At 47.8% G+C, this 14,631-nt stretch overlaps 1 protein-coding gene across 8 annotated transcripts in view; it reads right to left on the bottom strand.

Annotated features, from left to right (window-relative positions):
• The window catches only part of tut4 (terminal uridylyl transferase 4), a 96,410-nt gene continuing 81,779 nt past the window's right edge, over positions 1-14,631 (bottom strand). For 6 of the 8 annotated variants that reach the window (XM_061684734.1, XM_061684739.1, XM_061684737.1 and 3 more), the window contains 2 exons: positions 3,963-4,112; positions 1-492 (listed from right to left, as the gene is read on the bottom strand). In XM_061684734.1, coding sequence (XP_061540718.1) covers positions 404-492; positions 3,963-4,112 — 239 coding nt within the window. In that variant the 3' untranslated portion in view covers positions 1-403. Of the gene's footprint in view, positions 493-3,962; positions 4,113-8,177; positions 10,221-14,631 lie in introns of those variants that run through there. The other 2 variants (XM_061684736.1, XM_061684735.1) reach the window with 2 other exon arrangements.

The raw sequence follows: 14,631 nt of genomic DNA, 5'->3' as shown, positions 1-14,631 counted from the left end.
AGATGGTTTGCCATGATTTTATTCTTTTCCTAATAGCTATATTCTTCCCTTATTCGTGCTAATGACAGTGGCACTAAATGATTAGAGTGACATCTCGAGACTGTTTTTGAATCAAATACTGTACCTGTTTCAAATCCTTCATCTGATGGCAAACACACAAGCTCATAAAAATATGTTTACATTTTTCCTCCGAAAAACACTTTTGGAGCCCCTCAAAATTGGGGAATTAAAATATTTGACATTTGTATCACAAATCAATGTAATGAGACCAAAAAATAAAACATAAAAACTGTACAAAAATTATACAAGTCATTTCAAAATTCTGGTGATAGAAATGGTGCAAAGGGTACATAATTGTACTTTTTTGTGTCACTGGCCATAAACCAAACCAAAAAAAGGCAGTTCACTTCTTCTGCTGGGTGAACTTCAGATTTACTGGGTGTCGGACGTGGGGACCCATGGGCAAGTTTGGATTCGGTTGCACCACAGAGCCTGAAGAAAAGATGAAGAAAATTTGTGATCTGTGGTCATGAAACAAAGTTTGGTCATTCACATTTCATGACGACTGTATATGGCTTAAATGTCCACAATTGTGGGAATTTTGAGTTGGATGACAATGTGCAGCTAAGATAGGATGTAAATTAGTGTTGTTTCGTTCAAAACAACAAATATCTTCAGTGAACGTGCTCCACTGAATCAGTTTAGAAAATGATTAGTTCTTTGCGCTTGGCTGGGGCCGGGAGCGAGATGAGTCGGCTGGGAGCGGAAATTAAACCGATGCGGTGTTCTGTTAATCACTTGGGAATCTTCCGCGGATGACCAATGAGCAGCCAGCGTCAGGCAGCACCGTGCAGGCAAGGGGAGGCACTGAACAGGAAACCGACATGCGAGAGAGACTCGCCAGTGGGCAAGCTGAAGTGGCAGCAGCAGAGAATTAAAGGGGCTTTATTTTAATAGATTAAGAAGGAATTTAAAATATGGATACGTTTACACATACATATAGTGGGTACGGAAAGTATTCATCCATCCATTTTCTACCGCTTATCCGGCCGGGTCTGGTCGCGGGGCAGTAGCTTTAGCAGGGACGCCCAGACTTCCCTCTCCCCAGCCACTTCATCCAGCTATTCCGGGGGATCCCGAGGCGTTCCCAGCCGAAGGACGTAGTGTCTCTCTCCAGCGTGTCCTGGGTCGTCCCAGGGGTCTCCTCCCGGTGGGACGTGCCCGGAACACCTCACCGGGGAGGCGTCCGGGAGGGATCCGAATCAGATGCCGCAGCCACCTCATCTGGCACCACTCAATGTCGACTCTCTCCTAGACTCTGAGCACCTCCCGGATGACCGAGCTTCTCACCCCATCTCAAAGGGAGAGCCCGGACACCCTGCGGAGGAAACTCATTTCGGCCGCTCGTATCCGGGATCTTGTTCTTTCGGGCGCGACCCGCAGCTCGTGACCATAGGTGAGGGGGAAAGTATTCAGACCCCATCAAATGTTTCACTCTGTTATATTGCAGCCATTTGCTAAAATCATGTTCATTTTTTTCCCCTCAATGTACACAAAGCACCCCATAGTGACCAAAAAAAAATTTTAAAAAACGGAATTTATTGACAGCGCACGGCAGATGAATTAAAAAAAGAAAAACTGAAATATCCCACAGCCAAAAGTATTCAGACCCTTTGCTGTGACACACATTTAACTCAGGTGCTGTCCATTCCTTCAGATCATCCTTGAGATGGTTCTGCACCTTCATTGGAGTCCAGCTGTGTTTGATTCTCCTGATTGGACTTGATTAGGAAAGCCACACACCTGTCTACATAAGACCTGACAGATCACAGTGCATGTCAGAGCAAATGAGGTCAAAGGAACTGCCTGAAGAGCTCAGAGACAGAATTGTGGCAAGGCACAGATCTGGCCAAGGTTCCAAAAAAACATTCTTCCGAAGAGCACAGTGGCCTCCATAATCCGTAAATGGAAGACGTTTGGGACTATCAGAACCCTTCCTAGAGCTGGCCGTCCGGCCAAACTGAGCAATCAGGGGAGAAGAGCCTTGGTGAGAGAGGTCAAGAAGAACCCAAAGATCACTGTGGCTGAGCTCAAGAGATGCAGTCGGGAGATGGGAGAAAGTTCGAGAAAGTCATCACTGCTGCCCTCCACCACTCGGGGCTTTAAGGCAGAGTGGCCCGATGGAAGCCTCTCCTCAGTGCAAGACAAATGAAAGCCTAAAAAACTGAAGGACTCCAAGATGGTGAGAAATAAGATTCTCTGGTCGGATGAGACCAAGATAGAACTTTTTGGCTTTAATTCTAAGCAGTATGTGTGGAGAAAACCAGGCACTGCTCACCACCTGTCCAATGCAGTCCCAACAGTGAAGCATGGTGGTGGCACCATCATGCTGTGGGGGTGTTCTTCAGCTGCAGGGACAGAACGACCTGTTGCGATCGAAGGAAAGATGAACAGGGATATCCTGGACGAAAACCTTCTCCAGAGTGCCCAGGACCTCAGACTGGGCCAAAGGTTCACCTTCCAACAAGACAATGACCCTAAGCACACAGCTAAAATAACAAAGGAGTGGCTTCAGAACAACTCTGTGACTGTTCTTGAATGGCCCAGCCAGAGACCCTGACTTAAACCCAATTGAGCATCTCTGGAGAGACCTGAAAATGGCTTTCCAGCAAAGTTCACCATCCAACATGACAGAACTGGAGAGGATCTGCAAGGAGCCCACTGTATTATCCTCTCTGTCTACTACAATTAGTATTGTTTACAATTATCACTGTAATACTGATTTGCAATTAAATTATACTTGTATATCACAACTTGTTTGCCGAATGTTCTTTTCTTATTGTTTGCATTTCAGTGCAAACTTATTTAACAACCAGACATTTACACACACACAATTTGTTGATTTGACAGGCGTGCTATCAGAGGATGTCTCGGCGTGCCTAGCGTTGTTATAGTTGTTAAAATGCAGTTTTATGTCAGCTAGTCCCATAATCCCATAAATAACTGTCATAACGTGAATGCTAATTGAGTCTATTCCCCCTCAGCAGCTTTTGTTGTCCATCCATCCATTTTCTGTACCGCTTATCCTCACTATGGTCACGGGCGTGCTGGAGTCTATCCCAGCAAACTTCAGGCGAGAGGCAGGGTACACCCTGAACTGGTTGCCAGCCAATCGCAGGGCACATATAAACAAACACCTCCGGGCAATTTAGAGTGCTCAATTAACCTAGCATGCATGTTTTTGGGATGAAACTGGAGTACCTGCAGAAACCCCACACAGGCACGGGGAGAACATCCCAACTCCACACAGGCGAGGCCAGATTTGAACCCGGGTCCTCAGAGCCGTGAAGCGGATGTGCTGTCCACCGTTCCGCCACCTTTTGTTGTGTCTTAACCCTTTTAATTCTTATTACCTTGGACCAGTAGTGAACATGTTATCCGTGCACATGACCTCGCCATGTACATCGGTAAATCATGCAAGCCGTCTGATGTACCAATGGTCACGTGGGAGGTGGACAATACTTCCCTAAAGCTGCAGTGTTCAAATTAAACACTCGGGTGTGACACAATATTAAATACATTTAAGAATCAGTAAACTTTCGTATGAATAATATTACTGATCAGAAAAAACAATTAAGAGGGGATCACTTCTAACATTTATTGCATATAAATATATAAATAAATAGGAAGTCATGGACGTTATACAGTACATAGAAAGAAGGGTTTCCCTGAATTTTGGGGTTGTACATTGTACTCAAGATCGTATTGCATCGCGGGTTTCAACAGCTCTATTACACACGGTCGCATATTCACCCGCAAGGGGTGGACAGACGGGGACAGTCGGCTCCGGCACAGCCGACATCTTTTCGAAGTGACGGATGACTTTGTTGTAATGCTGAATTCCATCATGGGGGGGGGCGACAGAAATCATCGATTCGAGCTTTAAGCAGTATATAAATTACCTGGTTGGGAGCCACTGTTTCCCTGCTGGATAATCTTCTGGGGCATTCGGGAGGGCCAGGAAGGAGACTGTGTGTACTGGGGTGTTTTATTGTGCTCCCACAGCTGAGAACCTTGGCTCGCACCAATAAACTCTGCTGGGTGGCCCAATTCTAGAAAGAGAAGCCAAACAATATATAACCATCACGTTTCAGGAAACCAAAAAAATGGCTTGTTTTTTGAGCCATTAACATTGTATTGTCAGAGAGAGCAAAACATTTTCAACACTTCATATTGGTCAATAGTCTGCAAAAATAACAGACCCATAGTGTCGTAGTGAAGGGCCTGCCTGCTTGGGTTAGCATATGTGACATCCAGCCACAAGAACGCAATGCAATTCCCACAATTTAGGTCATTATTAAGTTAACTCGAGTCATTTCTCTGTGTTTGTGTTGCCACGAGTTTATTCGGTGTGTACCTTATTTCACATTTATGGTTCATTTATGTCGCACTGTTTTTGAATTTTAGTTTTTTTTTTGTTTTGGTTTTAATTTGGCCGATTATCTGCCGTAAAAAGGCTGATTCCGATATGTGCCAAAATGTCGAATATCGACCCTGATGATCAGCTCAGCCGATAACGTACCGTACAGACATACATACACACATCTCTCTCTCTCTCTTTATACACGGTGGACGACTGGTTAGCACATCTGCCTCACAGTTCTGAGGACCGGGGTTCAAATCCCAGCCCCGCCTGTGTGGCGTTTGCCTGTTTTCCCCGTGCCTGCGTGGGTTTTCTCCCACATCCCAAAAACATGCATGTTAGGTTAATTGAAGAATCTAAATTGTCCGTAGGTGTGAACGTGAGTGCAAATGCTTGTTTGTTTCTATGTGCCCTGCGATTGGCTGGCGGCCAGTTCAGGGTGGACCCCGCCTCTCGCCCGAAGATAGCTGGGATAGGCTCCAGCACGCCCGCGACCCGAGTGAGGAGAAGCGTGACAGAAAATGGATGGATGGAGATATATAATATATATATACTTGCACACGCACACACAAAATTAGTGCGTGAAAAATATTGATGCGTTTTAATCGCGGTTTGGTTTCCAAACAAATGCGGAACCTTTGTCTGTCTGTGCATGATTTCCTGGTACATTGATGACACTGACGCACACGTCAGACATCTCGGCTAACCATATCTCCATATATATGAATGGGTAGCTATCCAGTCCAATGAAGCAGCCTGGCTAACTGCTTATAGAGTGGCCATATGTGGCCAAAATGCCTGGACACTGAAATTAAGTCGTGACTTGCTTATTCCTCAGTCAATTTTGATGAGGGTGACTATTTTTTCAATGACAAAGTGTATGCTATCAATAAACAACATTTTTAAAAAAAAAGCAAAAAATAATATATTTAAATACACTTTTTTTCATGTGAAAGGTTACTCCCAGTTCCCTTGTTGTAATTGTACACCGTTTTGCGCAACCGTATGCAGCACAATGTACCAGCATCGTTGGTCTTCTGGCTTTCTTGCCATACACACACAGTGAATGCGCTACCGACTTCGACCTCCGTAGCTTAGCATTGCTGTCGGCATGGAGCTCAAAATGGTCATGTCGTATCAACCAATACATACTGTGTCTGTGGATATCTCTACGTGGCAAAGGGCGGATACAATAGAGGACTCAGATGAAGGACTGTTGGGAGGCAAATTTCATCCATCCATCCATTTTCTACCGCTTATCCGAGGTCGGGTCGCGGGGGCAGTAGCTTGAGCAGGGAAGCCCAGACTTCCCTCTCCCCAGCCACTTCATCCAGCTCTTCTGGGGGAATCCCGAGTCGTGCCCAGGCCAGCCGAAAGATGTCGTCTCTCCAGCGTGTCCTGGGTCGTCCCCGGGGTCTCCTCCCGATGGGACGTGCCCGGAACACCTCACCAGGGAGGCATCCGAATCAGATGCCACCTCATCTGGCTCCTCTCGATGTAGAGGAGCAGCGGCTCGACTCTGAGATCCTCCCGTATGACCGAGCTTCTCACCCTATCTCTAAGGGAGAGCCCGGACACCCTGCGGAGGAAACTCATTTCGGCCGCTTGTATCCGGGATCTTGTTCTTTCACAGCTCGTGACTATAGGTGAGGGTAGGAACGTAGATCAACCGATAAATCGAGAGATTCTCCTTTCAGCTTAGCTCCTTCTTTACCACAACGGATCGATACAAAGTCCGCATCACTGCAGACGCTGCACCGATCCGCCTGTCGATCTCCCGTTCCATTCTTCCCTCACTCGTGAACAAGACCCCAAGATACTTGAACTCCTCCACTTGGGGCAGGATCTCATCCCCGACCTGGAGAGGGCACGCCACCCTTTTCCGACTGAGGACCATGGTCTCAGATTTGGAGGTGCTGATTCTCATCCCAGCCCCTTCACACTCGGCTGCGAACTGCTCCAGTGAGAGTTGGAGGTCACGGCTTGATGAAGCCAACAGAACCACATCATCTGCAAAAAGCAGAGATGCAATACTGAGGCAACCAAACCGGACCCCCTCTACGCCTCGGCTGCTTCTAGAAATTCTGTCCATAAAGCTTATGAACAGAATCGGTGACAAAGGGCAGCCTTGGCGGAGTCCAACCCTCACCGGAAACGAGTCCAACTTACTGCCGGATATGCGGACAAAACTCTGACTCCAGTCGTACAGGGACCGAACAGCCCGTATCAGGGGGTTTGGTACCCCATACTCCCGAAGCATCCCCGACAGGGCCCCTCGAGGGACACGATCGAACGCCTTCTCCAAGTCCACAAAACACATGTAGATTGGTTGGGCGAACGCCCATGCACCCTCGAGGACCCTGCCGAGGGTGAATAGCTGTTCCATGGCCAGGACGAAAACCACACGGCTCCTCCTGGATCTGAGATTCGACTTCCCGACGGACTCTCTTCTCCAGCACCCCTGAATAGACCTTATCAGGGAGGCTGAGGAGTGTGATCCCCCTGTAGTTGGAACACACCCTCATGTCCCCGCTTCTTAAAAAGGGGGACCACCCCCACCCAAGTCTGCCAATCAGAATCAGAATCCTGTTTATTTGCCAAGTATGTCCAAAAAACACACAAGAAATTTGTCTCCTGTAATTGGAGCTGCTCTAGTACGACAACAGACAGTCAATTGACATTGAGAAAAACAGTCACTGAGCAATAAAGGGTTGCAAGTTATCTGGTAATGCCGGTAAAAAAAAATTTTCATTCACAATTGTGCAAAAAGATGCAGAGTCGTCAAGCAGTTGAAATGACTAATATTGCAATAGTCCGGTGCAATGACCATTGTGCAAAGGGCGCCGAGACTTCAAGCGAGTAGTGCGATAATCTGGGACAATGTTGCAGATACTCCTCAGTCAGTGTGGAAATGGAGCAGATGCTACTCTGGCATGAGTGGCCAGTATTGGTCAACAACAGATATGAAATAGTGCAGCGTGGTGAGACTACTACAGTGAGTGCACGAGTAATATATAATTGGCCCCACAGAAATGTGACAACACACTCAAGACAAAAAATTGCCAGCATGTTGCAATGGAATTGTAGGTTAGGTTTTTAAGAAGTTGATCGCAAGATAGAAGAAGCTGTTGGAATGTCTGCTAGTTCTAGTTTGCATTGATCAGTACCGCCTACCTGAGGGAAGGAGCTGGAAGAGCCGGTGACCGGGATGTGGAGGGTCCGAGAGGATTTTGCACGCTCTTGTCTTAGTTCTGGCAGCATGCAAGTCCTCAAGGGTGGGTAGGGGGGTAACGACAATCCTTTCAGCAGTTTTGATTGTCCGTTGCAGTCGGAGTTTGTCCTTTTTTGTAGCAGCACCAAACCAGACTGTGATGGAAGAACACAGGACTGATTCGATGACCGCTGTGTGGAACTGCCTCAGCAGCTCCTGTGGCAGGCCGTGCTTTCTCAGAAGCCGCAGGAAGTACATCCTCTGCTGGGCCTTTTTGAGGACGGAGTTGATGTAGATCGCCCACTTCAGGTCCTGAGAGACTGTAATTCCCAGGAACTTGAAGGTCTCGACGGTTGAGACAAGGCAGCTGGACAACGTGAGGGGCAGCTGTGGCGAAGGATGCCTCCTGAAGTCCTCGATCATCTCTACAGTCTTGAGCGTATTCAGCTCCAGGTTGTGTCGGCCGCACCACAGCTCCAGCCGCTCCGCTTCCTGTCAATATGCAGACTCGTCACCGTCCTTGTTGAGGCAGATGATACTGATGTCATCTGCAAACTTCAGGAGTTTGACAGCCGGGTGCGTTGAGGTGCAGTCGTTCGTGTAGAGAGAGAAGAGCAGCGTAGAGAGGACACAACCTTGGGGCGCCCCAGTGCTGAAGCTGTGTGTGGATGAGGTGGTCTCCCCCAGACTCACCTGCTGTGTCCTGCCCATCAGGAAGCTGTAAATCCACTGGCAGATGGCTGGTGAGATGCTGAGCTGGAGAAGCCTGGAGGAAAGGAGTTCAGGGAGGATGATTTTGAACGCTGAGCTGAAGTCCACGAACAGGATCGTCACATAGGTCCCTGCACTGTTGAGGTGTTCTAGGATGAAGTGCAGCCCCATGTTGACTGCATCATCCGCAGGCCTGTTCGCTTGGTAGGAAAACTGCATGAGGTCCAGCAGGGCACCTGTGACACTCTTGAGCTGGTCCAGCATGAGACGTTCAAAGGACTTCATGACCACAGATGTCAAGGCGACAGGCCTGTAGTCATTTAGACCCGAGATTGCAGGTTTCTTGGGGACTGGAATAATGGTGGAGCGTTTGAAACAGGATGGTACTTTGCACAGTTCCAGAGATCTATTGAAGATCTGAGTGAAGACTGGCGCGAGCTGGTCCGCGCAGAGTTTGAGGCATGATGTGGACACATGGTCTGGGCCTGCCGCTTTGTTAATCTTTTTTTGTTTGAAGATCTGTCTCACATCCTGTTCGCGGATGGTCAACGCAGATGTCGGTGGTGTGATAGTGGTCGGTGGTGCGGCTGGGTGGGTGTGGGGTGTGAAAGTGTCCTTTTCAAATCTGCAGTAGAAGGTATTCAAGTCGTTGGCTAGTGTGCTATTGTTCTCAGCTTGGGGGGGATCGTCGCTTGTAATTAGTCAGCGATTGGAATGCATGCCAGAATGATTTATAGTTGTAAGCGCTAAACTGTTTTTCCAACTTTGCTGCATAGTTTTTCTTTGCAATGTTAATTTCTTTAGTCAGCTGGTTTCCAGCTCGATTATACAGGGCCCTGTCCCCGCTCTGATATGCTTCCTCCTTAGCTTGGCGAAGCTGCAGTGAACCACGGCTTGTTGTTGTTGAATGTGTGAAATGATTTTGTTGGTACACACACATCTTCACAGAAACTGATATAGGATGTAACAGTGTCCGTATATTCATCCAGGCTGCCAGCTGAATTTTCAAAGACACTCCAGTCTGTGCAGTCGAATTAGCTTTGAAGTTTCATCTTTGGTTCATTGGTCCACTTTTTCACTGTTTTCACTGTCGGCTTCGCGCATTTAAGTTCTTGCCTGTACGTCGGTATTAAGTGAATTAAGCAGTGATCAGACGAGCTCAGTGGTGCACAAAGTTTGGCACTGTATGCTTTTTTTCGCGTCGTGTAGCAGTGGTCTAAAATGTTATTTTCCCTGGTCGCACAGTCGATGTGCTGCTTGTATTTAGGGAGTTCGTGGTTGAGTTTTGCTTTGTTAAAGTCCGCGAGAATAATCAGGGGTGAGTCCGGGTGTTTTGTTTTCAATTTCGTTGACTTGTTCGGCGAGCGTTAGGAGTGTGGCGTTTTTGTTAGCTTGAAGCGGAATATAGATGCCAGCGAGAATGAATGATGCAAACTCACGTGGCGAGTAGAATGGCATACAGTTCAAGAACAGCGACTCCAAATGCGGGCTGCAGTGTGTGCTGAGCTCCGTGACGTCCGTACACCATTTTTCGTTGATATAGAAGCATATCCCGCCGCCTTTTGTTTTCCCCAATGACTCCATGTCTGCCCGGTGAAGATGGAAGCCGGGAAGCATGACGGCGCAATCGGGTACAGCGTCACAAAGCCAAGTCTCCGTAAAGCACATGGCGGCGGAACGTCTGAAGTCTTTACTGGTCTTTAAAAGAAGATGAAGCTCGTCCATTTTGTTGGGTAGGGAGCGTACATTCGCGAGGTGGATCTACGGGAACGCCAATCTGTATCCTCTCTTGCGGAGTTTCACCTGGATGCCGGCTCGTTTCCCTCTGTGGCGTCGCCTTCGCCTCCATGCACCGAAGATCGCCCCGGAGAGTAACTGAGCAGATTTGCGAAAGTTGGTGAAAGAAAGTCCGGAGTAGCCTCCTTAATGGTTAGCAAGTCTCCCCTTGTGTAAGTGAGTCATGTAATGTCTCAGACGAACGAAAACCACAAAAACAATACTAGAGGAGCGCGTAACCGAGGCGACCACACTGGTAGGCGCCATCTTGGTAATCCAGAGGCACTGTCCCCGATGTACACGCGATGTTGCAGAGGCGTGTTAACCAGGACAGCCCGACAACATCCAGAGCCTTGAGGAACTCCGGGCGAATCTCATCCACCCCCGGGGCCTTGCCACCGAGGAGCTTTTTAACCACCTCGGTGACCTCAACCCCAGAGATAGGAGAGCCAGCCTCAGAGAACCCAGGCTCTGCTCCCTCATGGTCAGCAGCACCCCACCCCACTATACACAGTGTTGATGGTGCACTGCTTTCCCCTCCTGAGACGTCGGATGGTGGACCAGAATTTCCTCGAAGCCGTCCGGAAGTCTTTCTCCATGGCCTCACCGAACTCCTCTGATGCCCAAGTTTTTGCTTCAGCGACCACCAAAGCTGCATTCAGCTTGGCCAGCCGGTACCCATCAGCTACCTCAGGAGTCCCACAGGCCAAAAAGGCCTGATAGGACGCCTTTTTCAGCTTGACGGCATCCCTCACCGTTGGTGTCCACCAACAGGTTCGGGGATTGCCGCCACGACAGGCACTAACCACCTTACGTCCACAGCTTCAGTCGGCCGCCTCAGCAATGGAGGACCAACGAAAAATGGTGTACGGACGTCAATGGAGGACTCGATGTCCCCTGCCTCCCCCGGAACATGAGCAAAGTTCTGTCGGAGGTGGAAGTTGAAACTCCTTCTGACTGGGGATTCCGCCAGACGTTCCCAGCCGACCCTCACAATACGTTTGGGCCTGCCACGTCGGACCGGCATCTTCCTCCACCATCGGAGCCAAATCACCACCAGGTGGTGATCAGTTGACAGCTCCGCCCCTCTGTTCACCCGAGTGTCCAAGACATGCGGCCGCAAGTCCGATGACACGCCCACAAAGTCGATCATCGAACTGCAACCAAGGGTGTCCTAACCCCAAGCTGTGCGTGGAGGTGAGTCCGACTATATCTTCTCGACCTCATACACCAGCTCGGGCTCCTTCCCTGGCAGAGAGGTTACATTCCACATCCCTAGAGCGAGCTTCTGTGGCCGGGGATCGGATCGCCAAGGTCCCTGCCTTCGGCCACCGCCTTGCTCGCACTGCACCCGACCGCTATGGGCCCTCCCACAGGTGGTGAGCCCATGGGAAGGGGGACCCACGTTACCCTTTCGTTCCGTTACCCGGCCGGGCCCCATGGGTGCAGGCCCGGCCACCAGGCACTCGCCTGCGAGCCCCACCTCCAGGCCTGGCTCCAGAGGGGGGCCCTGGTGACCCACGTCCAGGTAAGGGAAACCTGAGTCCATTTTTTGTCTTAATCATAACGGGTCTTTGTGCCGTGCTTTGTTTGGTCTCTCACCTAGGACTTGTTTGCCATGGGTGACCCTGCCAGGGGGATAAAGCCCCAGACAACTTCGCTCGTAGGATCCTTGGGACACACAAACCCCTCCACCACGATAAGGTGATGGCTCAAGGAGGGGGTCAAATTTCATGTATATAAATAAATAAATAAATAAATAAAGGCGGCACGGTGCACGACTGGTTAGATCGTCTGCCTCACAGTTCTGAGGACCAGGGTTCAATCCCCGGCCCCGCCTGTGTGGAGTTTGCATGTTCTCCCCGTGCCTGCGTGGGTTTTCTCCGGGCACTCCGCTTTCCTCCCACATCCCAAAAACATGCATGGTAGGTTAATTGACAACTCTAAATTGCCCGTAGGTGTGAATGTGAGTGCGAATGGTTGGTTGTTTGTATGTGCCCTGCGATTGGCTGGCAACCAGTTCAGGGTGTACCCTGCCTCCTGCCTGATGATAGCTGGGATCGGCTCCAGCACGCCCACGACCCTAGTGAGGAGAAGCGGCTCAGAAAATGGATGGATGGATAAAATAATAAATAAATAAAACCTACCCAATGGAAGCAGTGATAAAAGCATGGTTTTGTGCAGACTATGCAAAAAAGGAGTTTGTGTACCAGCAGAGAACTTCAACCCCCCTGTCCAATCTCAATCCAAAGCATGCGGAGCAAGCACAGACAAAGCCAGAGCTGGTCGTGCGAGGAATCACGGTACGGGTTCTAAAAGTTGCCTACAAATCAAACTCGAGCAAGTGACCGGATTCAGGACCAAATCTGGTCAGTCAACATCGGAAAAAAAAAATAATCACGAATTCGCTCGCAAAGTCGATTGCTCTGGACTGTAGACCACTAATAGTGTATATATATACATATATACGTATATATATATATACATATATACATATATATATACATATAAACTAGTAGCACTGCCGATCAAAAAACTTTGCACAAGATGAGAAAGTATTCACACCCCTTCATGTTTTCAACATTTTGCTATGTTATAGACTTATTCTAAAGATGATTTGAGTAGTTTTCTTTTGAAAAAAAAATCTACATAAAATATCCCATACTGACTAAATAAAACCATATTTTGGGTAAATTTATAAAAAAATGTCAACAATCAAACATAATGGGTACATAAGTATTCACACCCTTTGGCTATGGCACTTAAACTTAAGCTCAGGTCCATCTGATTCCCACTGATCATCCTTGGTATGCTTCTCCAATTTGAATGGAGTCCACCTGTGGTAAATTATGTTGATTGAACATCATTTGGAATGGAAAACACCTGTCTAAATAAGGTCTCATAGTTGGCAGTGCATATCAGAGCAGAAACCAAGCAATGAAGTCTCAGGAATTGTCTGCAGAATTCTGAGACATTTGTGTCAAGGCACAAATCTGCGGAACGACACAAAATAATTTCAGCAGCATTGAAGGTCCCGAAAAGCACTGTGGTCTCGATTATTTGGAAATAGAAGACGACCCTTCCTAGATCTGGTTGTCTGACCAAGCTGAGTAATTGGGGAAGAAGGCCCTTGGTCAGAGTGGTGAACAAGAACCCTATGGTCACTCAGGCGGAGCTTTAGTGTTCCCTTGTGGAGATAGCAGAACCATCCAGAAGGTCAACCATTGCTAACGCACTCCATCAATCAGGCCTTTATGGTAGAATGACCAGATGGATGCCACTTCTCGCTAAAAGGCACATGACAGCCTGCTTGGAGCTTGCTAAAAGGCACCTTAAAGATTTTCAGACATGCAGAAACAAAATTCTCTGGTCTGATGAAACCAAAATATAATTTTTTGGCCTGAATTGCAAGAGTCATATCTGGAGAAGAAGAGGCACTGCTCATCACATGGCTAACACCATCCCGACTGTGAAGCATAGTGGTGGCAGCATCTGTGGGGCTGCTTTTCTGCTGCAGGAACTGGGCAACTAGTCCTCATAGAGGGTAAGATGGCAGCTGCCAAATCGAGAAATTCTTCAAGAGAACTTATTCCAGTGTGCTCTGGAACTCAAGAATAGGGCGTCGATTCACTTTACAACACAACAATGACCCAAAGCATACGGCCAAGATGAAGGCGTGACTTCAGGAGCAGCCTCTGAATGTCCTTGAGTGGCCCAACCAAGACTTAAAAATGGCTGTGCACCGATGCTGCCCATCCAACCTGACTGACCTTGAGAGGATCTGCGGAGAAGAATGGGACAAAATGCCCCAAAACAGGGGTGCCAAACCCATAGAGAAATACCCAAGACGACTTGAGGCTGTGATTGCTGTCAAAGGTGCTTCAACAAAATATCAAGCCATGGGTGTGAATACTTATGTACCTATTATGTTTAAATGTTTACATTTTCAATACATTTGCACAACTGTCTGAAAATATGTTTTTACTTTGTCATTATGGGATATTTTATGTAGATGGGAAAAAAAAAAAAACTATACTCAAATCAGCTTTAGAGTAAGTCTGTAACATGCAAAATGTGGAAAAAGTGAAGGGGTGTGAATACTTTCTGGTGGCACTTTTCATGGTTTAATAAACGTGACAAAGTACAATATACTGTATGTACACCATCAAACGCCAATACAGGCTCGCTTGTTCAGGGCATCCATCCATAGCCAATCGCTCAATGTGCTCGGGGAGAGTCGGCAACTAATTTTTATGTGATGGTCCAGTCCAATCGGGTTCAACAGCATCAGGCAGTGTGCAGCAGGCCTTCGATGAAGATTTGAGTCCTAATCATCAGTTATTTTCTCTTACTGGTAATGGTTTCGGACAGTGTTTCCAAACCTTTGTTGAGCCAAGGCACATATTTTATACTTAAAAAAATCTCATGAAACACCAAACAAAAATGGCACAAAAATGGGATACACAGTTGAATTGCCATCTAGTGGAAGAGCATTAAATTGTTCTGCCTG

The sequence above is a fragment of the Phycodurus eques genome, chromosome 8, assembly GCF_024500275.1.
Source record: "Phycodurus eques isolate BA_2022a chromosome 8, UOR_Pequ_1.1, whole genome shotgun sequence".
In the NCBI taxonomy this organism is placed as follows: domain Eukaryota; kingdom Metazoa; phylum Chordata; class Actinopteri; order Syngnathiformes; family Syngnathidae; genus Phycodurus; species Phycodurus eques.
This window is presented reverse-complemented; position numbering and strand designations above follow the sequence as displayed.